This window comes from Neolamprologus brichardi, chromosome 2 (genome assembly GCF_056152115.1).
Source record: "Neolamprologus brichardi isolate AB-2024 chromosome 2, ASM5615211v1, whole genome shotgun sequence".
NCBI lineage: Eukaryota > Metazoa > Chordata > Actinopteri > Cichliformes > Cichlidae > Neolamprologus > Neolamprologus brichardi.
Genome location: NC_142105.1, coordinates 11,085,676 through 11,112,588, shown reverse-complemented (window position 1 = coordinate 11,112,588; position 26,913 = coordinate 11,085,676). Strand labels below are relative to the sequence as shown.

Here is a 26,913-nt window from a genome sequence, read left to right as displayed (position 1 = left end):
TCATTGAGTAACGTAATGGAATACGTTACAAATTACATTTTGGGGCCTGTATTCTGTAGTGGAATACATTTTAAAAGTAACCTTCCCAACACTGATAACTTGCATAGTTCATATTTCTGTATAGTTTTAATATTTATATCCTGTTCATAGCCTGTACATAGCTTGTACACTCACTACAGCCTGTACATACTTATGGTTATAGCATATTCATAACATACCTTCATACCGTGCACATTGTAACATGCCCATAATAGACCCATATTTTGTACCCTCATACCTATAACAGACCCATTTCTGTATTTATCTATATTATTGCTAATATATATTTTGTAATATATCTATATTATGGCTGAAGCACTTTCTGGATGGATGCAAACTGCATTTCGTTGCTTTGTACTTGTGACATGTGCAATGACAATAAAGTTGAATTCTATTCTATTCTACAATAATACATACAGAGAAAAAACCAACAATCATATGATCCCCTATGAGCAAGCACTTTGGTGACAGTGGGAAGGAAAAACTTCCTTTTAACAGGAAGAAACCTCCGGCAGAACCAGGCTCAGGGAAGGGCGGGGCCATCTGCTGCGACTGGTTAATAATAATAATAATAATCGATTGCATTTATATAGCGCTTTTCGGGGCCCTCAAAGCGCTTTACAATTCCACTATTCATCCACTCTCACATTCACACACTGGTGGAAGCAAGCTACAGTTGTAGCTACAGCTGCCCTGGGGCAGACTGACAGAAGCAAGGCTGCCATATCGCACCATCGGCCCCTCTGGCCATCACCAGTAGGTAGCAGGTGAAGTGTCTTGCCCAAGGACAGAACGACCGAGACTGTCTGAGCCGGGGCTCAAACCGGCAACCTTCCGGTTACAAGACGAACTGCCAACTCTTTGACCCACTATCGCCCTATGTATGTGGTTGGGGTGAGAGAAGGAAGACAGGATAAAAGACATGCTGTGGAAGAGAGACAGAGATTAATAACAAGTTTGATTCAGTGCAGAGAGGTCTATTAACACATAAGGAGTGAATCTAATAAAAGATATGGACACCTCTTCCATCAGTGTTATATACCTGTCAGCAGTCTTCTGTCATGCACATACCCACCATACACACTTGTAAAGTCCAATTAGAAATCTGGTTTCTCACAAATACTGTAGAGAAATCCACCTGGGAAATCAGATTTCTTTAATCCTCTATTTCCATTACGGTAACAAGGTTTGTTGTTTACGTGGCAGGAATACGCTGGAAAGCTGGAGTAGTCCGGTTCCTTAAGCGCATGTAAATACAACGAATGTTAGTCTGATCAATAATGTTGATTGACGGACGTTTGTTGAACAATTTGACCAGCTGAAACAAAGTACATTTGGTCACTGCTGGGACATTTAAAATTCTCATCAAACTCCAGAAATCAATCAGGAAGCCTGCAATCAATGCAGCACACCAACGATCCAGAACGGTGGAAGTGCCCTTTAGTGGATCTGGACCCTAATTCATTGTGGCAGCGGCAAATGAACGGGCTGGTCTGATTGTCTCTCAGCACACAGCTGGCCTTCACCAGCACACACACACACAGACACACACACCTACATACACCTTGTCTGAAAGCATTAGTTTCTGGATAGATTGATTAGCATGCTGGAGCACATCTGAGCACTCTGATGAAATAGAGGAGGATCACATTGGGAAAGCTGCTGTTCAGTTAATGAGACGATTGATTAGTGAAACCTGTTTCAGGCTGCAGCTCAATCCTGACACGTTTCACCTCCCATATGTTTAAACTGTTAAGCACATTAAGAAGAAGGCATTATTGAAAGGCTGTTTAGGAGTCTGTGAGCATCCTGCTGTGTTTCAGAAGCTGGATTTTTTTTTTTTAATATGAAGTTAGGAGAGCACAGGCAATGCTTAAATACCTCTACATTTGTCTGTTTAGTCACAATAATGCTGACTGTAGTCTGAGCAGGCACAGCTGCTCACTCTTTGCCTGGTGATGTCTACAATATCCATCCAACCTCCATTATCATTCCCATCCCTAAAAAGACTGGCGTAGACAGCCTCAGTGAATACAGACCTACAGCCCTCCCGTCTGTAGTCATGTAAGTTTTGAGCAGGTAACGTCTCAGCACATCGGAGACTGTCTACCCCTACTTTACACTCTGTACACATATGACTGCACACAACCAACCCATCCAACCAACATCACTGTCAAGTATGCCGATAACACCATTGGCTGGATGGGCTCAACTCTGATGGAGATGAGACAGCGTACAGGGTGGAGGTAGAGAACATGTGCTGCTGGTGCTCAGAAAACAACCTGAAGCTGAATATCCTTAAAACAAAACAACTCATAATGGACTTCAGCGGGCACAGACAGGTCCACTCCCCTCATTATAAATAGAGAATGGGTAGTATCTGTCTCCACCTTCCAATTTCTGGGCACCCACATATCTGCCAACCTCACCTGGACCCACACCACCATCGCCCTGGTAAAGAAGGCCCAGCAGCAGCTGCGCTTCCTCCATGTCCCGAGGAAAAATAACCTAAACCAGAAGCTGTTGCTGGCCTTCTACCACTCCTCAGTGGAGGGCGTGCTCTCCTCCTGCCTGGTGTTTGGTACTCAGGGGCCACGACTGAGAACAGGAAGGCTGTGCAGAGGGTTATTAACACCGGCTGCCCTCTGCCACCCCTGAAGGCCATCACCAGATCCTGCTTTCTCAGGAAAACCAGGGCCATCACAGGGGACCCCTACACCCTGCCCACCACCCGGTGGACTGGCTGCCCCCTGGATGGCACCTCCAGACTCATTAACAGCTTCTTTCCCCTGGCCATTCAGACTGTTAAACATTATGCCCCCACACTCCACCCGTACCCACTCGCCTCATCAATCTGAGCCATGGTCTGAGTAACCCTCATCACTCAGGCCACTCACATACAGACTCTATACTCAGACATGTCTGTTCTTTCCACTACTTCCAAGCACTTTGCAACGGCTTTCTCTTGTTTTGTATATACTTCTAATGTTTGTTTTTTATTGACTACTATTTATATTTTATTCTGGAACAGTTGGTGTGGAACACTCAGTTTTTTTGTACAGGTACTATGACAATAAAGGGCTATTCTATTCTATTTAAGGTGGAGACTGTCCTGACACCAAAGAACCAATCAGCAGGCAAAGTGGTAAACATAGCGATTAAGTCACACAGAGAGGTTAACAAGCAGTTTTAAGCTGTCAAACAGAATTAGAAGTTCTTATTTGGGCCAAAATAAAAGTTTTGCTGTTAATATAATTTTTATGTTGCAGTGGCTGGTGACATTATGGCTCTCTCCCCAATTATTTGAACAAGGGCTTCAAAATAACCTCCCTGATTCTAATATGGCTGTCATGTTGCAGACCTGCTGCCCTTAGCTTTGTTGGAAAGCATCTTTGAGATGTTGGAATTGATGTTTTACAGCATGTAGCGGTCGGTAGTTAACGTGAAGGGGACCAGATGACAGAAAAAACAATCACAACAGACTTCAGTCGTTTCCCAGAGCTCTGAATATATTTCTCTTTATAAATACCAAGGTTCAACACACGTAAACATCGCAGCCCCCCAAAAACCTCCTTAAATAGGCACCTCAGACATGGTGAGTGTGTGCTTCACCTTAGCAAGGGAAATGCTACCCTGCATCCTCACACAGTGAAATAAGATTTTTTTTAAATTTCCACATTACCTCACTTAAACCCTCATCCCTAGTCATGAGCCACCATCCCCTTATATTTCCTACCTTTCTTTGCTCTAAAAAAAATGCGTGTAGTAAAAACTTTAATTTGCTGACTGAACCAGTAACACAAGAGACTGTCTGAATTTATCTAATAACATCAAATATTGTAGATGGCATCATCAGAGTATGCTCATGTAGGCTAACTCGTTGTCTCATTATACTGAGAGATGAAGAGCAGATATCTAGTATGAGATGTGATGTTACTGCAGATTTGTCCTGCTTGCTTCTCTGCTGTTTACCTCAAATTAATCTAGAGGAAATGACCCAGGCCAGACACAAAGTCTGGCAAAAATCCAATTTGGATTTGACTTTTAACAGTTTCTGTCATTATGTTTAATAAATGTCTTACAGGCTTATAACTCCAGCTTTGCATGCAACAGCAGCAGAGTTAACATGGTTTCAAAGCTGCATCAAAAAGCTGAAATATCAGTGATTTACAGGCCAGCAGTAAATGAAACAGTGAGGCTGCTCCAGGTAGATCAGATATAGCCTGCAGGTGACTATACTTGATTTATTAACTCACGATGCTCACTGGTAATCACAAATATGGATAATGACCACCTTCTTCACAATACTCAGACACAATGAGTAACAGCTGGGATCAGCAGGGACACTGATTGGATGAAACACTCCAGGTTCATGAGGCCAAATTCAATCAAAGGTGCTTGACTTAACTAATTCTTATGTCAGCATCGAAATGAAGATCCTTATAGGATCAGCTTAGCCTGTGCCGGTTTAAATCGCTCATTTGTCTTCACAAAGCAAGGTCCTCACAAAGTTGAGAACATTAAATTGTCCAAAATGTCTTTGCTAAAGCACAAAGAGTTCCTTTCACCTGAACTAACTCCCAAAAAACACCCCCACACCATAATTCCCCCTCCACCGAACTCTACACTTGGCACAGTGCAGTCAGAGAAGTACCGTTCCCGTGGCAACCGTCAAACCCAGACTCGTCCATGAGATATGCAGATGGAGAAGCATGATTGGTCACTCCAGAACATGCTGCTGCCGCTCTAGGGTCCAGTGGTGGTGTGCTTTGCACCGCTGCATCAACACTTTTTATTGAACTTGGTGATGTAAGGCTTGGATGCAGCTGGTCGCCATGGAAACACATTATTCTTGAGTTAATCTGAAGGCCGTGTGACGTTTGGAGGTCTGTAGCCTGCATCCACTTTGTTATAATCCCTCTAATACTTAGTAGAATATTTAGAAGTGAGGAAATTTCACAACTGGACCTGTTGCACAGGTGTCATCCACAGTATCACACTAGAACTCATTGAGGTCCCAAGAGCAGTCATTCTTTCAGGTATTTGCAGAAGCAGTCTGCATGCCTAGCTGCTTGATTTTATACACCTGTGGACATGGAACTGACTGGAACACCTGAATTCAATAATTTGGATGAGTGAGTGAATACTTTTGGCTGTTAGTGTATTTATGCTGTTATGATTCATGAGAAGAATACAAACTCAATCACTTGTATGTGACTGCCATTTGCTTCACCCACACATTGTAAAGACAGTCTATAAATTCACATAAAGAGTACAACCTCACTGTCAGTTAATTTGGAAAAAGCAGACAGTAGAGCCACAGATGAAAGGACCCTGCACACATGTTAACAGCTGTACTTCCAAACACAACATGAGCAAGCAGTGAGCGTACAGATGAGACTGTGCTGACACATAACTGCCTGCTCCAAAGCAATACTCACACAATATACAGTAAGAGGCACTAAAATACAGCAATGTTTATATATATTAACCTGTTTGTAACAGTTGTGACATTAGGGTTAGGGTTGTGGGCGAAGGTGGGGGGGGGCAACTAATACATGTTTGTTACAAAGAAATATAGCAAAACAAGAGTATGTATGAAAACCTTTACAACAGTACCTGTTGCATATGAATGCCTCTTAGTATCGCACAGATATAGCAAATTCAACTTATAAAATATAAATATATATAAACTATATATATAGAAATCAAAATGACCTGGTTAAGGTTACAGAACGCCTGCTCAGGTTAAAATATCTTGATTATCTTCATGTTAAACACTGTGGTGGGAGACAAAAGACACACAACATCAAATTCACAAACCTTTAAGTTTCAGTGGTGACACTTCACCACATTGTCTTCTTTGCACAGAAACCTTAAAGGTTTCCAAAAGACTTTAGTGAATGAAGCATTAAAACATTTTCCAGCAAATATTTCTGAATATAAAATAAAAGGTTAATTTAATGCCAGCACAGGCGAGGCAGCAGAGGGCAGCCACTCCACAGGAAGGTTTTTGGGCACATTTCTCATGTGGGGTTGAACCAAATTAAAAGAAATCAAAGCAAGACAGCAGGGTTCCTGTTGACATCCCCGCCAAGATGACAGGAAGCTGCGAGGGGAAAACAACCTGCAGCCTGCTGCTCTCAGGCTCTGGGGACCGGGAGTGACCAGCTGCCACCAGCCTGGGCTGAGGGCCTTAAATTTTTGCTCACGCTGTGAACGTATGTCAGGGTGGAGGAAGATAAAGCAGTCACAGGAGGAAAAGACAGGAAGACACTTCTGCTGTCAGCTGATGTCTGTTTTACACTCGGCAGTGTTAAACCTTATAACGATGGCCTAATTAAAAAATAAAACGTCTCGTGATGTAGAAATAAAAATGAACTATTTAGGAATAGTGGACATGTAACAAAAGCAGTGAATCAGTCTTTGACTTGAAGGCAAAAGCGAATGGATTTTCTTGGCTTGAGTGTGTGAGTACTTATACAGGGTACAGGTGTTCAGCTCAGCTATCAGAGCTCAAAACAAAAGACTTATAGACAGAGAGCAGCTTTAATATCAAAACACTTTATTTTACATACAAACAGTATCTTACAGCACATTTTTATTCATGTACACAAATGAGGAATGAAGTTAGAGTTTGTAAAGGAAACGCTAGGAAAGCAGCACCATCTGCTGGTAGGAGAAGGCTACAACCACTTTAGGATCGTGCTCGGCGCTGGAGAAGACTCTCTACTTCCATTCTTGGCAGGTTTCGCTGACAGAGTTCAAGCTAAACAAGTCTGAACGCAGAAATGACCTCAGGAGTCGTTGGGGAGGCCAAACAGTTTGACGGTGCCCGCCTCCCGGTTGTTGTCGTACTTGCCCTCCTTGTCATCGCAGGCGTAGGCCAGCAGGGGCCTCTTTGGGTGCCAGGCGACTGTGAAGGTTGGAGAGTCACACTGAACTTCCCAAAGCTTCTCTCCTACAACACGAGGAGAAGACGGAGAATGTGTTTAATGCTTAGTAAAAAAATATATATATTTCAAATTTACAGCTCCAAACTGTCTCACTGACCCGTTTCCACCTCAGCAATGTCTATGAAGTGATCCTCGGAGGCCGAGGCTAGCATCTTGCCATCGTGGCTGAAGCTCAGAGTCCTCACTGGCCAGTCCAGTCTGCACCGTCAGAGCGATAAAAGAAAGAAACTCTCTGAGATCCAGAATAACCTTAGAGTCATAACGGCACATTTCTATTCCACGATAAAGATGTGATCCATGATGCATTTTTTATTTATTTTTTTAAAAGACCATTACTGTAATTATAAAACTCTGAAAATAAACAGTCTCTGACCTGGAGAAGCAGCGGACACACACCAGCTCCTCCACGTCCCACAGGCTGACCAACGCATCAGCACTTCCTGTGGCAAAGTACTTCCCTGTGGGGTCAAACTTGATGCAGATGCAGTTGGACGGGTGAGCATTGATGGACTGGATGGGCTTCAACTCAGGATAACTGCGAACAAACCCACTGTTTATTTCATGAGTGCAGATCGTCATTTATATGACGGAGATAATCAGAATACTCTGACACGAATTTGACACCAGTGTTTCAGAGGAGTCCACATGGCTCGTGCACAGGTGAAGAAAAACGTGAGTCAGTGTAAAATACCTTCAGACCTTTACTTATTATTGACCTGCAGTGTTTGCGTGTTCATTTTCAAAGACAGAATTAGGAGCAGATAGAAAACTTCCTCTGTTTTTCTAATAATGCAAAAACACATTTTAAAGCCAAACCACAATGAAGTGGCGACCATTCCCGCCAGCTCTGGGATCAGCTTGTAGACATTTTCTCGCCTTGATTTGAAAAAAGAAAAATCAAACTCCCCAACCTTTAGTTGTACACTTTCACTCAGCAGCTAGCTGGTGTTGGTGTGTAAGAAGCGACGGAGAACATGATGCTCAGCTTTTCATGAACATGCATGTCAGGAATGAACGTGAGCAGAAATCTGCTCCGTACCTCAGAATATTGATGCAGCCGTTTCCGTTGGTGAGGAAGAACATGTCGTTGTCATTGTTCCACGAGATCTCATTCACCTCAAACTTGAACTGCTCTTCTGCCTTAGAGCGGTGCGTCTTGGCATCGATGAAAGTCACCACGTCATCTTTGTTCCCCACGGCGATGGTTTGACCGTCCGGGCTCCAGCAGATGTTGATGTTTTCACCTCGAGACAAAGATTCAGTTTTGATCACACAGTGATGAGCGAGGTTTAAAGAAGGGTCATGACTCCTGTACAGGTGGGCATTTTGAATGACCGATACAAAAGTGCCGGCTATCATCCCAGCAGACTTTCCTCAGACGGTGAGACTATTGTATCTTTGAATAACCAGAAGTTGTTTTTTTTTTATTCATTTAAATTTTTTTGGGATGACCAGCTGCACAGAGAGATGTTATTTGTTCAAAAAACTGGTTACAACTCGCTGTCTAATGTAACCATGAATGAAGGAATAATTATATTTTACTATGCTTTACTTATGACTTCATAATCTGGGAAGCTCGACTCACTAAACATCTTTCCTGCTTTACTGAAGTCTATAACTCACAATGGTTTATGTCAGTGTCTTTTCAAGAGTCTCTTCACCATCTAGTCACAGTAAGCAGCGCTGCAGCTAAGAGTGCAGGTAGCTCATTCAGCATTAATGCAAGCTGTGTGTTTAGAGGATAACATCAGACAAACAAGCCTTACAGAAGTCTGTATGACAATTATTTTAATTAGATTTGACGGATGTTCAAATTACAGAAGCTTCCTGGGAGAAACCACCAGGGAAAAATGAATCAGCAGGTACGGACTCATGAATTCACCATGAACAGATGACTCTGTAACATTCTGATTAACAAATTTGGATGATGTCATCATACTCGGACTGTTTGCTATTTTCATGATTTTGTTTCATGCTGAACGAACATCCGGATTAAAGAAGTGGAATCTTTCAAAGCCTTTGAGCATAAGCACTCAAAAATACTTAGGATTACTTTTAATCTTAATCTAAAATCTTCAACTGTCAATAGTAAATGTCCAATTACAATCAAATCAGAGCCTACAATGTTAACAAACTGACATAAATATACAGATGGGGTCATAAAGGATCCCAGTCAGTTACCTGAATCAGTCAGCTTCTATCAGCTACAATAACTCCCAAAGAGAAAATGCAGGCAAACAGCAGCAACCTGAGGTCAGTACTAGCTGCTGACTCTGTTCGCCACAAAAACCAAGAGCCTACCCTTCGTGTTGACGGTGGCGATGCATTTGGTGGTGCGTACATCCCAGATGCGGATGGTTTTGTCTCCGGATGCTGTGACGAACAGATCCGGGTTGGTGGGATGCCAGCAGAGCTGATCCACGCTGTCACTGTGACCTCTGTAGTTGTTCTCTTTCACCTGCAGACAAACATCACATGTATCAGGCATCCATCATGTGCCACTTTACAGAGCACATCCACAAGCAGCCCAGCAAGACAATCACCTGTAAAGTTTTATCTTAGAAATATGACTCAGATTATCTTGCATACCACACTTTGTGGAAAGGAAGAAAAAATTAGTTATAATTTGAACTTGAGGACTGTGACTTTAAATTTCTGATTTGATCATGTCTCTTTACATAAATATGAAAGTTTATAAATTTGGGCATTCCAGTGATAAAAATACTAATCAGTAAATATATACGTAATTAAAATGAATAAAAAATGAAGTAGAAAGCTGGGCTGCAGACGGAGCTTATAGGTTTCTGCTTAATGACGTAAATTCCTAAATAACTACAAGGCTGTTCGGTTAGTGGCAGTTATTGAGTGATAGGGATTATCCAGGGGGACCGTGTTTTTTGTGACAGTCGGCTCTCTAACGTCAAACTTTCATTCATTCACGGTAGCGAGCTAACCAGGCTAACGCTAGCATACTAGCAACATGCCGCTATGTGACTCACCAAACGGTCCTTTTCCAGCACGAAGACGCTCGCTGTTTTATCAAAGGACCCGGAGGCTAGCCTTCTGCCATCACAGCTCCACGCCACCGAGTGAACTTTAGCCGTATGAGCGGGAAATTCGCGGCTTTTGTTGTTATTTTTAAAGCTCTCCTGCATCTCTTGGAAATACTGCGACGCCATCTTGGATTCCTACGTAACAACAGTGGCCGCCGACTGTATGTGGGTTTAAGGGAGCCTTCGCGCCATCTGGTGGTTCGGAGGGGACCTACACTTGTTTACTTTGCTCAGACGGTTAACTTTATAAAAGGTCCTGTAACCGTCCTGTAACATAAATACATTCTGAAAACAACAGTAGAAATGAAGTATGTGTAAATCTATCTTATCTGTATTTTTTAATGCAAGGAATAAAATATTTAAATCGTTCTAAATACCAAATGAAAAGGCCTTATTATTGCAGGATATTGCTCATAAGAATGATTAATCGGTCAAATTAGAAACAGAAAAGTTAAAGTTATCCATTTAAAAGAATATATAAGAAATCTCAAACTGTGACGTCATTTATTTGAATTGATATGCATTTTCTAATAACTAAAACCAACACAAGAAAAACATAAAGCCAGACTTCACCTTGAAGAAACTTCAGCTGCATAAACCTTATGAATGAATTTAAACAGGTTTCGTTGAGCTTGGGGGAAATGGGCTATTTAATACATTTAGAATGAGCATCATCCATAATTTACAAACTGTCAGATCCTCGTTTCTCTATGACAGTAAAATATGAAACAGTTCAGAGCTCAGTCAGTGATCTTCAGTTTAAATCCCAGAAAACAAAAATTACTTCAGCTTCATTGTATTGTTTCTATCATTATTAATAATGTGGAATGCATAACATGACACAACCCATGCACAACACACTGGATGTTTAACAGCTGTCTGGTTTGCAGCCTATGTGCATTTAATGTGCTACAGCTGATAGAGTTTTATCATACAGTTTAAAGTGGGTTAATCTATACATCAAAGTTTTTTTGTGACTATTTGTGGAAGAACTGGAAAGAAGTGGCACGATCTGCTTTTAGGTAAATTATTGTGAAATATTTTGCTTTTATTTTCTTCCATTTTTTCCTTCCTTTTGTAAATTCATGGAGAAAAAATGCTTGACTATCTCTCATTTTCTAAAGAAAATACAGCAGTTCTTTGCACATAGGCCTATGTGAACACCAACAGCGTGATAGGTTTGAGTACAAAAATAAATCCACTGATTGTGCAGGGGGAGATTTTTATGCCCTTTGAACTTTACATCATCTTCTCTGACATATTTCACATGTTGGTCTATGACTTTAAGATTCAGTGGCAGTAACGCTGTCACTCAAAGTAATGCTATATGTTCATATTACCACACATGTGATATTTGACTTGGCACACATTCATCATATCTTTCAACGATGTAACCACTGCAGGTTTCCAAATTCATTGTTGAAATAAAGACAGAAACCTTTCGTTTTATTTGAATTCCAATTTATTTAAAGTGATGTTTAAAAAAAACCAACACTCCATTTATATCTCAAACACACACAATATCTAGTCATCCCATCTCTGTCAAATATGGTATATCCCTCGGTTAAGAAGCCACTTGGTTACCAACTAAGCAATCTATGCGTGGACCCAAAACCTGCACCAACTGCAGGGGGACTCCCCTGCCATTTGGAGGCCTGTGCAAGGCCTCAATATGCATAATATTCAGGCCTGAGGCAGCTTCTGATGTTGAGTGTGTGGTCCTTTTGCACTAGAGTAAAACACACCAAATGGACGGAACAAAATGCACTTTTTAAATGTGATTCTGTGTTTTAATAAAAGATGACAAGCAGTGAAAGCGTCACATAAATGTGCCTTGCGCCTTTGCATACTCGTAAAAAATTGTTTTAATGTTGCGGGCACGTGCCAGGAAAGCAATGTAAAGACAGCAAGCCCTACAAAATAAAAGTCAACTGTTGTGGTGAGGAACCAGGGCGGTGTTTCAGGACACGTGCAAACAGGTCTCTAGACTCAGTGCTGATTCAGTGGAGGAAGACAACTCGTCTCTGGTGGACTATGACACGATCTCGTGAGTTTTCACGCCACAGACTATGACTCAGGATGTTGAGGTTTAGATGCAGGTGTATGGAGAGGTAGAAAAAGTACACAAGCACCCTAATTCCTCCAAAGCACTTCTATTCTTAGCTCATTTAACCAGAAAAACAAAAAGCGGTCTGTGTCTTTCCTCATCGTTTTCTCACTGAGGCCCCTAAAGTAGGTTTGATGAAGGTCTGACCCATGGACCCTGAGAACATTTCTGTGACATGTATCGTTAAAAAGCTTGTGTCGTGTTCCTCTAAACCTGAAATATCAGTCACATGTCACTTCTGTGTTTCCCTCCTTCTCACCTTGCATGACTTATGACGACACACCTGGACTGAAAGGTGTGAGAAGGCAGGAAGCGTTTGTTTTTTTTAAACCCTGTCTATAAAAATGACTCCCAGGTGTTTTCATCAGCCTGAGCTCATACTCAGGTAAACGCCTGGACAGGTGGAGCTGCAGGCAGCTGCAGGAAGCTGAAAGCAGCACAACAAAACTAAACTGCTCATTTACCTCATCTGGAAGTTTCTGAAACATCCAATGCTTTCATCATTGACTAGAACATGTCTAAAAAGAAGCTTTGATTTTAACATCCCCACATTACCAAAAAACACACTTTTAAAACTGCAATCAACTGTCTGTTGGTACATTTGGTATTGCTTGGTTTGCCGGAGAACACAGCAGAATCTGTGGTGCACATCTCAAAAGCAACCCATGACAAAGTGTTTCGTTTGTTTAAAAGCAGCAGAAGAAGAGCGTTTCTCCACTATTTGCAACTGCAGGTCATAAACAGAGCAAAACCAGATATGCTCGCGCCGCTGAGGATGCCAGCTGCAGCACAGGTCTAACTTAACCAGGAGAAAAAATACAGGACGTGGAGGCAAGGCAGGAGAAGCCAGAGAACTGGGCTCTATAACAGTACAGCGCATTCCTGTTGATGACACAAAGTGACGCTGAGCAGAATCTTTGTGCATCAAATAGAAAAAAATCAACCTAAAGCTTTGCAGTCTTTATACAAGTCAAAGTGTCTGAAGAAAACTGAGTATCTGTGCAAAAATAGTGCAGCTTCCCTTGTACAGTGCAGCCCATCCTTCCTCCTGGATCCACAGGTTTATGTTCAAAAATCATCAGAGAAGCGAGCGGCCGATAAAAGCCGTTGTAGAAAAGCCAACAGTGCACTAACGCTGTTCTTTTGGCTCCTTTGAGACTTTTTGGTGTTTTTAGAAGCAGCTACAAAAATCCGAGTGTCAGTTTTATTGAATGTGAACGCGTTAGCCTCATGTGGTACGTATGGAGCAGCAGATACAGTCGGTCTTTGTGCCGCTGGAGTTTCTACAATGGCTGATCACCTCCCCTTATCTGAGCCCTGCTTTTTTCAAAAAGTCACCAGTGCATTAGCTCTTACTGCTCTGTTACCTGCGCATCTTCATCCGAGCGAGTTGTTAGTCGGTTAGTGTAAATCCAAAAAAAACATAAATACAAAAGTACAACAAAGTCAACGTTTCCATTTTTGATCTGACACAGTAAACAAAAGGCAAATCATCTGATCTCCTCACTCTTTTGTCAAAAAACGCACAAACCGAAGATACTCAGAGTCCATCCTAGCACTCTGCGTCTGCGCTGCCGTTGATTGAGCCGGCGGAGAGGGCGGCGTCTGCATCATCACTGGGCACTGCATGGTCGACTCCGTTTGACTTGATTTGATCCTCCTCGACACTGTGGAGCAGAGACAGCAAGCAACATGTCAGAGACCGAGAACAGCCGAGACGCAGCGATCACTATAATCTGTAATCTGTGGAGATTAGCGTCCTTCTTGACTGCATGACTTCAAATATTCTTTTCTGTGTTTCTTTTACACATGCAAAGGTTTTTAGATTAGATACATTAACTTCCAGGGATACTGATGGTGTCTCCACCCGGGTCAGAAAGTATAAGGACGGGATGGAGGGCATGCTTGTGATGAGTGTCGCTCCACCTGTTGATGCAGCCGTTGCTGACTGGAGACTCGGCTGTTTCTTTCTCAGATAGAGAGCTGCAGGACCTCCTCTCCTTGCCCGTGTCCGAGCTCTTCCTCCGGGCTACGACCGGCCCCGAGCCCGACCTCCGTCTCTCTGGGCTAAGCCTGGGCCCTGCTGGGTCAGACGGGGCACTCAGCCCGCCGGGCCCTTCTGGATCTTTGCCGGAGTCGCTGCTGGTTCGCCTTCCATTCAGGCTGTCAGAAGATGAGACGTGGCTCATATGGCCCTCATCTGGTTATCAAAGAGACAGACAAAAACCAAAAAGCAGGTTTTTACATGAGTCTGACTTAAAAAAAAACCTTCAAAATGGTAAAGAACCTTTATTTGGAAGAAAGAATGTCAGATGTCTGATAATAGAGGGTAGATGTTAGTTTCATCTGTGACTTTATATTCTCTGACTGCATGTATTGAATTTCTACTCATCTTTATTTTATTTTTATTTGCTTTTTAACACTGTTTTTGTCTTCCTTGAACTTTTTCTCCTACTCAAACTACATCCTACTGCTTACTGCTCGCTCTTCTTTGTGTCATTGTTGTTGTTTTTTAGAAATTAGAAATTTTGTAGATGAATATTTATCCAGCTCAAATACTCTGCACACTTAAAATTAGAAGGTCGTGGCTCTTTTTGCCAAACGGGTGAATCAATGCAAGGAAAGCAGAGCAGAAGTGTTTGTCCTGTGTGTGCAGTGCGCCCTCTGCTGGACACAAACTGACACAGCCGTTTGGAAAGACTTTTGTTCATTAAGCTCTTATTAAGATCTTATATTCATATTATCCTGATTATACTTAAATACTTTTACTTCAGTAAAAAACAACAATAGTACAAAATAATATAGAACTTTTAGTGACAGTATCCTGACCAACACTATGGCAGCTCTTTGAGGTCCTTGTTGGCACTTTTGATAATGATTTTCAATATTTCTAAAGACGAAATGTTTTATTGTATGTAATTAATGAAAATAGCTGCTGATGCAACGCTGATGAGCAGCTTGGTGGCAGGTTGCTACCTCCTGAGCCGGCCTCGCCCGCCTTGTTGCGTCGGCGTCTCAGGATGACCTCCAGCTCGCTGTCCTTCTTTCCGGGAGGTGACGGTCCCGACTCCTGCGAGCCTCGGCTGGGGCTCCTCTTCACCGTCTCCTGGAGGAGTACACACATTACTGCAGGAAGTACAGTTTTTTAATCTGAAAACAAATTGTTTCCAACCAACGATGCTACAACTTATCCTACTGCACAATCCTAACTGTCAGGTCCAGAAAACATAAATACTACATTTAGACATTGTTACAGTGTCAGTCAGCTGAACCTGAGACCTCTGTGCTAGTCACAGGTTGCCTTTAACAAACACTTTGTTTGAGCACCAGAGTGTTCATAAGTGCACCCGGCACAATCAGGTGGTGGGGGAAGATGCTCCAGTCTCGACGCACCCAAACGTGTTGTGAGGGTGTGCTGGAAACACGAGGCTGAGACACTGAGTCAGAGTGGATCACACAACTGCTCAGAGCTACAACCTCCTTAGTGGGCTGTTTAGTGTCCCTCCCATTCGAGTGGGAGGGCTGAATGTACTGAATGTCATGAGGTCTGTCTCTGGGGGAGTTTTGAACTATCCTTCATGCAGTTTCTCGTATTTTCACAGTTAACCTGATGTTTTGCGTTGTTTCCGTGTCTGGCCTCCTCTGCTCTTTGTCTGCTCTGAGCAACTTGGTTCAGTGAAACAGAAACCCGGCACTGTTCGCAGCGATGTGGAACAGAAAACCACATCCAGATCAATCCTCAAACACCCTGCAGCAGGTCTGATGGAAACAAGTACCATCTTAAGCCTGGCGTATTCGTGGGGTCAGAGCTTACGATGCGCACCGCCCACCAGAGGGCAATGCACTTATTTCTCCTCTTGACATCTCCAGTCTACACAGGAAGATCCATGCAGATTAAAGTTTGTCTGAATATTCTCTTTTCACATTTAACAACGTTTAACACGCTGCAGTAAAGCCAACATAAGCCCGTTTTACCAGGATGCCTTTCAGTTCCTCCATGGCGCTCTCCTGCTGTTTCTCCTCACAGGTTGGAGGCTGCTGGAACAAAAACAGAAACATCACACTTGACCTTCATGTTCCACCGACAGATCTGTGCAGCATCACTAGCAGAGAATCATGGAAAAGGGGAAGAAGCTTCTAGTAACAGAGCAGGCACATGATGTCTGGGCCATGAAGTGCTTAACAATGGACGTTAGTGACATGTTTTAGTGACTGGAAGAGGACCTGCAGTCTGTGTGTGTGTGTGTTAGTCTCTCTGGAAAGCCAGAGAGCAACTGTGACTTGACTCACTTTTACTGCTATCCTCTGCAGCGGCACAAAGAAGAAGAAACATGGAGAGGAAAGAGAGGACAGCAATCAGGCAGAGTGCTTTCAGACTGCACGAGGAAAAACAACCCTGAAAGTATTAACAGACACCCGGATTCATTTTCACATGAACAACAGAGCTGAGATAAAACAGGAAGGATGAATCAGGAAGTACAGATTGATTTTTTACAGCTCATATTTGTGACATTTAATCTCTTACTCTTGTTGAAGGTAAAAAAAATCAATGGAAGCTGACAAGTGACAACAAAAGAACCTGTTTGACAATTAGTTTAAAATGGTGATGAGCAAATGCGTCTTCTTATAGAGTGTATGCTTCACTCACATTCTGGAGCATTAAAATACACTATAGTAAATACTGTGATCTTTTTTCTTTACATATTAAAGTGAGCAGGAAATGATAAAAAAATGAACGAGGTTTTCTGTTTTTTCTTATTCTTGGATCAGATTTTATGTGGTTCCTGTCAGAGCTTTCACCTCACAGCCTTTACCAGCTGATAGATCAAGCTCAGGTGTTTCTACATCCATTTATATATTTGGGAATCAATGGAGGGGTGTCAGTGTTTCTAAAAATACCCACAGAGATAAAAACCCCAACAACAATGACCCAAGCTTCGTCGTTGGCTTCATATAAGACTAAAAAAGAGACACACAAAGGACACAAAACAACAAGAAAGAGAAGAAAACAAGTGACTGAAACGGAGGCAGGTCGACCGAAAGAAACACAAACGCCTGTTATTTCTGACAGGTGACGCATGTCTGTGCCTCGTCATGCTGGAAATGCAGCTCAGCACATTTACTGGTTTAAACTGGAGTTCACATCAGCACTCGTAACTCCAGTCGTGTCCTTGTTTTTCAAATTTATCTGTGAAAAAAAAGGGTTAGGGTCACGCCTCTCAGCGTGCACTGCTCCGTCTCACCTTGGTGTCCTGACTCTTGACGGGCCGCAGGACGACGCCATGTTTGATCCGCTCCATCATCTCGTTCACCGCCTTCACTTTCACGTCATCCACACCTTCAGCAGCAGCTGGACAGCCAGAGGGAGACAAACCCAAATTACACCTACTGGATTAATGTAGCGTTTTCATTTATTTCTGAGGCTGGCTTTGGCTGAGAACACGCTGTTGACCATAACAATCATGATAAATAATAACAACAACATTCTGTCTATCAATACATGAATATAAAACAGTGTGGTGAAACCCACCAGGAGGCTGCTCAGCCTTCACGGAGGCTTTGGAACCTTTGGAAGATTTCCTCATGATGGCTATCAGAGAGCTGAAGAAACAGGCAAAATGATTAAAAATGAAAAACCAAGAGACAAAAGAAAAATCACGAGGTCAGACTTATGTGCAAATAGTCAAATTTACTTCCTATTACAGCTTCAACGACATGTTTATCTCACATATGAAAGAAAATCCATATCAGCTTTTTATCAGATTGTTGTTACTCTCAGTATCAGATACGGGAAAATAAATACGTGATTTTAAGTCCTTCTCTTAATATTTATTTATTTATTCATGTGTTTGCCCTCACTGGCAGCCAGGCTTTCTGATTGGCCGAGACAAACGCTGGTCTCTCACCTGAGGGGGTTACATCTGGAGGGGGGAGGCGGAGGGGGAGGGGGAGGGGGAGGAGGAGGGGGTGGCGGTGGCTGTGGAGGAGGGGCGGGAGGCGGCGCGACCCCAGGTGCAGGAGGAGGGGGGTCTGTGCTGGTCGTCATGGCGATTTTTTTCTGGGCCTCCTGGAGCTCGTGAACTGGAGAGGAGAAAACGTGAGCGGTTAAAAATCCTCCTTCCTAAACTCAGAGAGCAGGATCCGGTCATGTTTTTAACGGTTGTCATTGGTTGCTGGTTTTAGCCCTGACATCATGTGACCCATTTACGAGTATCAGACAGTGTTGTGAGGCTTGAGTCATCCTGTTTCTTTCTGCATCAGCAGAGGAATAAACACAGGAGCCACGAAGCACCGAGACCTGTAACCCTCTTATTTAATCAGCCGTCGGGTCAGCTGTTTCCTCCTCACATTATACTACAATAGAAAATCACTAAAAACCGTAAAACATTGACTGTACCATGGATATTTTATTTTTACTTAGTTTTGCCTAATGTGAATTATAAATGTAGATTATTTCTCATTAATCAGTCTGCTGCAGTTCGTTTACTTGCTCCTCGTCTTTAGAAGATGCTTGAAAGAGACTCAAAGCTAACATAGAAATTATTGATTACTTTGCTAACTGCATTAGGGACCGAGCAGTTAACCTAACCCTCGGTGGACTCACAGCCGTGTTGACCTGCTGTGAGCTTGAACAGTGATATCATAAAGAGCAGGAATGAGCTGATTAACTCCCAGGATCCTCTCAGCAGGCAGGACTCTCACCCACAGACTGTCCGTCTCTTTCAGCAGCATCCACCTGCTTCTCTACACAGACACAGACAAGCTGCCCGGTGATCCAAAGGAAAGATGGAGGATGAATATAAAAGCCAATCAGGGAGCAGGTCAGACAAAAACATGAGTTAAACCAGACTTAAACATTTAATATTTGTATTATTGTCTCTCATATTCAGCTTCAGTGAGTTTGTAACATTTTACTTGAATATAAGAATTATCTGAACCTCATCTCATGGCACCTGCTTCTGTGTTTAAAAGCTGTGGGGTCTTTCTCTGTATGTCAGAGTGTGGGACCTGATCGGTGCCTCAGATTACAATTTAGCCTGCCTGCTGCTGTATGTTACTCCCTTTTCCTATTTTAACTCATTTTTGCATCTATAATGTGGAAAACTTTCATTCCAGAAGATCACAGTGGGCACAATTCAGTAAATACAGCCTCCCTTCACCTCCAGTGTTGTATACTAGGCACGCAATGATATTAAAGCTTTAATCAACACATAAGGTCACCTGACAAAATGAGGAATCTATGGGTGTGCAGAGTTATTGAGTGCACCCCTGCTAATCCTCTGCATATTCATCAGCACGTCCATTTTATTAGGAACAAAAATGGAAAACAGAAGGTTGAACCGGTCTGATTCTGGTGCAGCTTGATCTGAGCACTAAAACTGGGTCAATTGACACGAGCCACATTGGCTGGAAAAGTATTGGTGCATAAATAACATGTAGCAGCATGAGGCTTCACTGATCCCAGTTTTAACAGGACTCCAGTTTTCATGCAGCTGAAATATTATTCTGTCCTTTGAAAGAAGAGACGCGCCCACAGGTCTGAGAGCAAGTGTTTGTTCTATCTTTAGCTTCATCACGTCTTCCTACAAAAGCAACAATCTACTTCACTGTGTTACACTCAGTTTGTTTAGGTGGACTCTTGCCAGCCAATCAGAGATAGTTTTTTTCTGTTGCTATGCTGTGTGTCTCCTGTCTCCTTTTAATGTTAATCTTTTATTTTAATGCTCAACTGAGGACCTGGTGAAGTGCACCTCCTGTATATATTCTCCATGGGACACTCTTAATGTGTGTGCGTCTCCACCTCCACCCACCTTTTTCCTCCAGCTCCTCGTTCTTCTTCAGTGCCTGCTCCAGTCGTCCCTCCGACTCCTTCTTGTCCACCTCCAACAGCTCCAGCTGCCTCTGCAGAGCCTCTAGCTGTGTCTTCACACGGTTCTGCTCCAGCTGTTCCTCCAGGTTCTGCACCTACACACAGGCGTAGCACATGATTCAGAACAAGCTACACAGAAGCACCGTTACCAGACTGAAGGCTTTCCAAGCATGCAGCACTGGATGAAAGGCCATCAGACCCATTAAATCACATGACCACCGCATTTCATCAAGGAATAACTTTATATTATATATATATATACCTTATATAAAAGGTATATTATTGACTGTCTGATCAACATGCAAACAAAAGAAGAGTGTTAGCAAAGAGCAAGCTTCAGTGCTAAACCGATTTAACTCATTTAAAAATCAAAGCAAAAATTCCAAAATGTCTAGAAAAGCAGAATCTCCAGGAAGCACCGAGGCAGGACTACAGAAGAAACTGAGAACAGATGGAGCCAATGAGGGTGGAGAAGATCAGAAAAGGAACTAGAGACAAAATGCAAAGCCTGGAAGTGAAAACACAACAAGACACACAAGAAAAATAAATTTAATTTAAAATTTTTAATTTAGATATTTAAACTCTTTCAGCACAGCTGAAATATTTCAGCACAGGCACAGCTCTCACTCACCGCTTTGACTGAGAGTATTATTTAACTGCTCTACATGATTTCACAGGTAAACACAACAAAATCACACCTCTGCTATTATCCTTAACCATGCGCGATGATCATATTTGCTTGTTTCAGGATATATTCATACAGCTCCAGCAGTAGAAACTCCGCCTTCCTGGCAGTGAAATTAAGGCTGCAGAAGAAGAGGCTTCATATTTTACCTTCTGCTGATGCTGCAGTCGCTCCTCCTCCAGGGTTTTGGTGACAGCAGCAACGTCTTCAAGGGCTTTGAGCAGCTGAACGCTGGGCTCAGCACTCTGCAGCAGCAGCATGCTTTGCCTGTTGGCCTCCTTCTGCTTCACCAGCATCTGCAGAAGACCGAGGACGATGATGAGGATGATGGGAACAAAGGAAGTTTTAGAAAGAGAGAAGGAAATGCCCGTCTGTGAATCTTTACTCTAAACAAACCATCACAGAATCTGCTTTAATCCCACAGACTGTTCACTTTTCAGATCAGTAAACACCAGATTCAGGACATTTCACCAATATTAACACGCACATCAGTTACAAGCACAGAAACACAGCTCACTGTTTATCACTGAAGCTAGCAGCAGCAAAGCTCAGCTTTCAGTTCATGGAAACAGTTACTTGGATTATCAGAATGAATGACTTTAGAAAACTGTGGGAGTCACAAAGTGCTCTGGACGAAGAGGAGAAACTCTCAAATGCCGATTATGCAAAATATGAAGATTAAGTTCTGCAGCTGTGGTGAGACAGCAGCCGCAGCAGCAGCAAGCATGGCTTTTATGTATTATTGTAGTGAAAGATTAGTCATTGTGTTTGCCAGCTGGAAAACTGGAAGGAGTGTTTGATTCCACCATGAATCATATTTCAAATTTCTGCTCTGCCAAGACAAACAGGAAAAGGCAGATTTTAAGCTTCTTTTGTTTGACCGTACAGCCGCATTTCTGTGACTCGCTCTTTACCTCGTGTGCATAAGTTTCAGCTTTGACTCGGAGGCTCTGCTCCAAGTCGAGCTGCTCCTTCATTCCCTCGTACTCCTGAGCTGCCATCATGGAGACTGCAGAGACGGGAGGGGGGCGGGTTAAAAAAGACAGCATTCATCTAACTGCTATTACTATTCAGTATATAAGGCAGCCTTCTACCAGGAGAGTTAAAAACTGATGTTTTAAGGATTATTAGCTGATAGCCATCTTTCCTGTTTTTGTTATCTGTGGATAAATTTGAGTTTCTTTTTTTTCTAATACTGCAAGTGACTCATGGAAAAAGCAGCGATGTTACTTTATTTTAATTTCAAAAACAACCAAACAGACAGAGTGTTGAACATGCATGTTTAGAAAGGCGCTGATGTTACGCCAAGGGTTTGGAGTTATTAGCATAGCAGCATAAATGTGATGCTGAATGAGGTTACTTTTACTCCAGCTCTCTGCTTTGCATTAAGTTGCTCTTCGCCTGCAGTTTGTTTCGACTCACCTCTGTTAAATCTCTTGATGGTTTTGCTTTGCTGCTCGACTGTTTCATGAAGCTGCTTCATCTCTGTCTGATCTTTCTCTGACTGCTCGCAGTGGAAGAGCAAACACACAGAAAACGTCTTAAAAACAGAAACTTTATTGTCTCTTTTTATTTTTATTTATGAAATCTTAACGACTATCATCACACTGACCCACAATTTAAGCTTGTATGATAAGAGAAAGGTTTGGACTGACAAAATGTTTCCAGAAACAAACTAATCACGTGACCCATGATGTCACAAACAGTAATGTTTGTGCTGTGCAGTATTCACCTGTGTAATCAGCTCTTCTATCCTTTGCTGCTGGTCATGAATCTGACAGACAAAATTCTTCTTCTCCTCCAACAAGCTGTTCACCGTCTCCCTCAGCTCTGAGCAAACACAGTGAAGTATATTCATTTATTCAGATTAGCAGCTGAATTATGGAGTGTATTGGAAAACTCCTCAAGTACAGTGATTTAAAAGTATATTATTAGCAAGAATGAATGAGTAAAAATGAATCCGTGACAAAACGTTGTTCCAGAACACGTTCCTGCTGTTTGTGGAAGGTGAATCTCATTTGGTGAGCTGTACCTTTAACCTGCTGATGGTACTGCGTGAAGACGTCGGGGCTGCAGTCTCTCGTGTCAGCTGCGTCTGCGTCGGCCTCCAGCGCGATGCAGTCTGAGATGCTGGGGAGCAGCTCGTCCAAACACGGCCGTGACGTCAGACTCGGGTACTTCAGCTTCCTGTTCTCACAGTTGAGCTGCAGGTCAGAGGTTACAGGGGTCGACAGTAAGAGCAGCTCAGTGAGATTAAAGCCACAGAAATCATAGATCACAAACTACTGGGATCAATCCTGAAGCACACATTTCCTGTTTACTGCATTTAGATTTTAATAGATTTTAATAATAATCTTTGCTCTGGTCTGGATTATTTTCTTTTCATTATACTTCAAATGTCTACTTCATTACTGTTCAGAACAGTAATGAAGCATTGCGCTTTTTACAGCATTAGTTGGTCTGACAGGTTACGTTGCTTTTATTTTATGAGTTGAGATGTTTCTAATGCTCTGTGATGATGATTTGTTGTTTTTTTTGTCTTTTAGAACTTATTTTTAGTCAATAATAATAATCTGGGCAGGCATCATGTATGTCAGGCGTCACACTGGACAAACGATCAGTTCATTTATTCAGAAACATCCTGACTCACTCCTCCTGATACTGCCAGCTGAGCCCTGATAATTCTAATCTTAGCATTGATTATTGAGCAGCGTGTGTGTGGTCTGTGGTGTGTGCGTGTGTTTGCGTGCAACCTTTGTGGCCAGGGCCTCTGCATTCTCCCGACACGACTTTTCGATCTCCAGCTGAGTCTGCAGAACACTCACCTCCTCAATCACCATCTGAGACACTGAGGGAGTACACACACACACACACACACACACACACACACACAGAGCGTCAGTTTTGTTTTCATATTCTAAATGTTGAGTAATAACACAGCATAAGTAATGCAAGTACATAAATATGGTTTTATTGTTACTGTTTTACACAATATTCACAGAATTAATTGACTTTGACAGAGATCACCATTTTTTATTGTCTGAACCCAATATTAAAACATCATTTCAAAAAAAAAGCATCAAACCTCAAGATTTGTGAATAAAATCAGTGCTCAGCAAATTTTCACTTTAGCTGCAAGCGACTTTTATTTTGACACACACAGATGCAGTTGAAGCTACTCGACCTTTGAACATAACAAAAATCAGGTTTCCAGTACAGATCGTAACCTTTATTGAACCTTAAGCGGACAATGGCTCTTCTATTAACATGTCCACAGGGAGCAAAAGAGTTGCAGGTTTTGACCAATCAGAAAGACAGATATTTAAACATGTAAAGTGAGTCATTGAAAGGTCCTTTGAGTGAGTATCTGTCTCCTTGATGCAGAGAAGAGAAGAAGCATGCAGAGCATCGTGCACCTGCAGAGTGTCATTCTGCTCAGAGAGTATCTGCTAACACAAACAGCTGAAAGAAGCAGGCTTGAGGTTGTTAGACGCTCACAGCCTTCGAACGTGTCACCAAGCCTTTGCGACTCCTCGGTTATTTTAAAATGACCCAGATATGGAGACTTGGTGAAAAAAATGGAGAGTGAGAGGAGAGAAGTAGCTTTGCTATCGTGTCAAAATAAAGCTCAATTTGTCTCACTGTGCTGTCGTCTCTGCTGCATTCTGGGTGTAACTGGTTAGAGAGCTCTGATGATTAATCCCCAGAGTTTAAATCTAAAGTCTGTATTTCAAATACAACTGAAATACATTACAAGTTTTAGTATTGCGACACAGTCAGTCCTGGGCTCTCTCAGCAGCTGGCGCTGGATTATATTAGAGCCAACAGGAAGCTGCTGCTAACATCCCGGCTCCATTAACACAGTCCTTCCTGATCAATATACAAGCTCCAAATCTAATTATACTCTTCACTCCTTCAGCTGAAGGCAGGAGGAAATGTGTTCCTGCCCTCCTCCTCCTCTGCCACAGAGACTCTGTAATAACTCTGATGTACTGTCCTCTTTCTTTGTTGTTGTTGCAGTAGCATTTAGCATTGGTCAAAATATTTATGGGCATATTTGTCTGTGGTGTGAAACAGTGGCATAAACAGATGAAACCGGCACACTTCTGTCAGACTCCCGAGTAACCCACACCTTTGCAGTGAACAGCTGCTGTAGTGGGCAGCATTCAGTATTTTTTGTATTTGTACTTGCTGGTGTCCCTGCATCGCTCTGCTGTAGCTCAAAAGTTCACGTTGGCGCTAAAATATGAAAGAACAGAACTTACTTTTACAGGAATAAAGGATGGAGAGAAACATACACAGACTGGCATACTGAGCAAGCGGAATACATTCTGGTTCTTCTATTTCTACTCTAGTTAAGTGCTTTACACAGCATGCCTTTTTCCTATGGTTGTGCTTTCTGTCTAACATTCACACTCCGGCGACTGCATCAGAGAGCAGCTCAGGGTTACTATCTTGCTCAAGAATATTTGGCATGCAGACTGGAGCAGCCGGGGATCAAACTACCAACCTTCTAACTAATAGATGACCTGCTCTGTCTCTGAAGCTACAGCCACGTCTAATTTTGCATTTCCTTTTTCTGAAGTGCTATCCTTGTGTGCAGCAGGCTACTCACAGACCAATCACAGTTGAGGTCTGCAGAGCTGAAATGTGTAGTTAAATGCACGTAAACAGCACAGGGAGCATGCAGGGTCAGTTCAACTAGATCAGCATTCAGGGTTTGCACTTAGTACTCAGTTTAAAGAATCTAAAGTTTAAATGAGTCTTACACAGCTACTCCCTGAATCATTTACACAGCCTGCATCACACAAAATGACCGGCTCTTTCTGCTAAATAAAAAAACTAAAAGTTGAATTGACATAGTCATAGAAAATGTTTTTTTTACTGTCCTGTGAATTTAATTTTTGTCAAATTACAACCAAACTCTCTCACTTTAGAGGCACAGACAGCGTATCTATGATGCATCTGTATTATATTTTATGAACCAGCTTAGACCAGCAGCGTCTCAAACAAACATCATAAAGTTTCATTAATACAAAACTCAGGAAACAAACTTGACAGAAACCTAACAGAAGCTAGCTGCACAATAGAAGCTGCTTTGTGGTTGTCACATGCAGTATGACAGAAGAATCCTGTTCACTGTTTCCTAGCAGGAATCTCAATAACCTGTATTTGAGCACTCAGTATGTTCAGGGTAACACTTTCCATCACCAGCTGAATGCAGACTTCATAACACAGCACATGAGCGGAGCAGTTAATGACAGGCTGCTGCTCCATCATTTGCCAGACCAGTTGTTAGGCTGCTGTAAGTGAAACCTTCGCGTCTGCTGGCATGCAGAAACGTACATCGTCAGCTTATCCTGAACGTCATCTTTAAAAGATGTTAGCTCAGCCGGCGTGCTCAGACCAGACAGTGATCAGAAATATCATCTAATAACACTTATACACAATATTTTCTCCTTAATTTGTAACAAAAAATAAAGTCTAACTCCTAATTTCACCAATCCATACATGTCCTTCAAAGCCTGTCCTTGGTGTCCCCTTTTCACAAATACATAAACAGCAGTGACGTTTAAAGGTTTTGCTGCATGAAAAAAATCTGCATATTTAAAAAATGTCAAAGTAATATCAGACCATGAGAAGAAAATAGAAATCCCTCGATGATGACAGTGACCACAAGCTGAACCCGTCTCTGTGTCGCTGATGCCTTCAGGTCACCTGAGCTTATTACATTTTAGAGTCAGGTGAGACCTGCAGGAAACATGACTAACGCTTCTCTGCCTGATGATGCATTCTGGGCACATACCAACAGCTCTGCATAAACAAAAACAGCTGGATTTAAAGGGCCTGCGGGACATCGCGCTCCAGCTGCGGATCAGCATCACTCGGCTCAGACACTGATCTGATCTAAAGACCACCAAAAAATGACTTCCTTTAAAGCAAAGCAACACATTTGTTAGGGAAACTGATCCAAAATAGTAAAAGAGCACTGAAGGAGATACTACAACAACTATAGAACTATATTACAAAACCACAAATAATCATGCTTTTTAATCTGTGTAGATCTGAATCAAACATATTTTTGCTAAAAGAAATGATGACATCAATCCTGTTGGGCTCTGTTTTAAATGATCGTCTTCACCAGGAAATAAAGCTGAACTACATCCTCAGAACTGTTTATAAGATTGGGGAAACCTGCAGTC

At 42.3% G+C, this 26,913-nt stretch overlaps 2 protein-coding genes across 6 annotated transcripts in view; both read right to left on the bottom strand.

The window, feature by feature from the left end:
• Nucleotides 1–6,588: 6,588 nt before the first annotated feature.
• thoc3 (THO complex 3) lies at nt 6,589–10,214 on the bottom strand. The gene is made up of 6 exons (XM_006797632.1): nt 9,995–10,214; nt 9,297–9,453; nt 8,035–8,239; nt 7,369–7,530; nt 7,093–7,193; nt 6,589–7,000 (listed from the first exon to the last, which is right to left on the bottom strand). Exons 1-6 carry the CDS (start codon nt 10,172–10,174, stop codon nt 6,837–6,839), a joined length of 969 nt encoding a protein of 322 aa, XP_006797695.1. The 5' UTR covers nt 10,175–10,214; the 3' UTR covers nt 6,589–6,836.
• A 1,273-nt stretch (nt 10,215–11,487) lies between these two features.
• shtn3 (shootin 3) overlaps nt 11,488–26,913 on the bottom strand; it is a 28,307-nt gene continuing 12,881 nt past the window's right edge. For 2 of the 5 annotated variants that reach the window (XM_087847200.1, XM_087847210.1), the window contains exons 3-17: nt 23,464–23,558; nt 22,743–22,914; nt 22,443–22,540; nt 22,133–22,214; nt 21,625–21,719; nt 20,860–21,006; nt 19,967–20,120; nt 18,062–18,236; nt 17,686–17,756; nt 17,399–17,505; nt 16,446–16,460; nt 16,131–16,193; nt 15,132–15,261; nt 14,082–14,355; nt 11,488–13,822 (exon numbers count right to left, since the gene is read on the bottom strand). In XM_087847200.1, the coding sequence (XP_087703326.1) occupies nt 13,708–13,822; nt 14,082–14,355; nt 15,132–15,261; nt 16,131–16,193; nt 16,446–16,460; nt 17,399–17,505; nt 17,686–17,756; nt 18,062–18,236; nt 19,967–20,120; nt 20,860–21,006; nt 21,625–21,719; nt 22,133–22,214; nt 22,443–22,540; nt 22,743–22,914; nt 23,464–23,558 (1,793 nt within the window). In that variant the 3' untranslated portion in view covers nt 11,488–13,707. The remainder of the gene's footprint in view (nt 13,823–14,081; nt 14,356–15,131; nt 15,262–16,130; nt 16,194–16,445; nt 16,461–17,398; nt 17,506–17,685; nt 17,757–18,061; nt 18,237–19,966; nt 20,121–20,859; nt 21,007–21,624; nt 21,720–22,132; nt 22,215–22,442; nt 22,541–22,742; nt 22,915–23,463; nt 23,559–26,913) is intronic. The other 3 variants (XM_087847202.1, XM_087847208.1, XM_087847216.1) reach the window with 3 other exon arrangements.

Bases quoted from the DNA above. Each gene is read 5' to 3' on its own strand.
- thoc3 (XM_006797632.1), bottom strand. From the start codon at position 10,174: ATGGCGTCGCAGTATTTCCAAGAGATGCAGGAGAGCTTTAAAAATAAC. The intron at 9,454-9,994 runs GTGAGTCACATA...GTTTGTCTGCAG, and splicing joins TGCTGGAAAAGGACCGTTTG to GTGAAAGAGAACAACTACAG. The intron at 7,531-8,034 runs GTACGGAGCAGA...GTTTGTTCGCAG, and splicing joins GGCTGCATCAATATTCTGAG to TTATCCTGAGTTGAAGCCCA.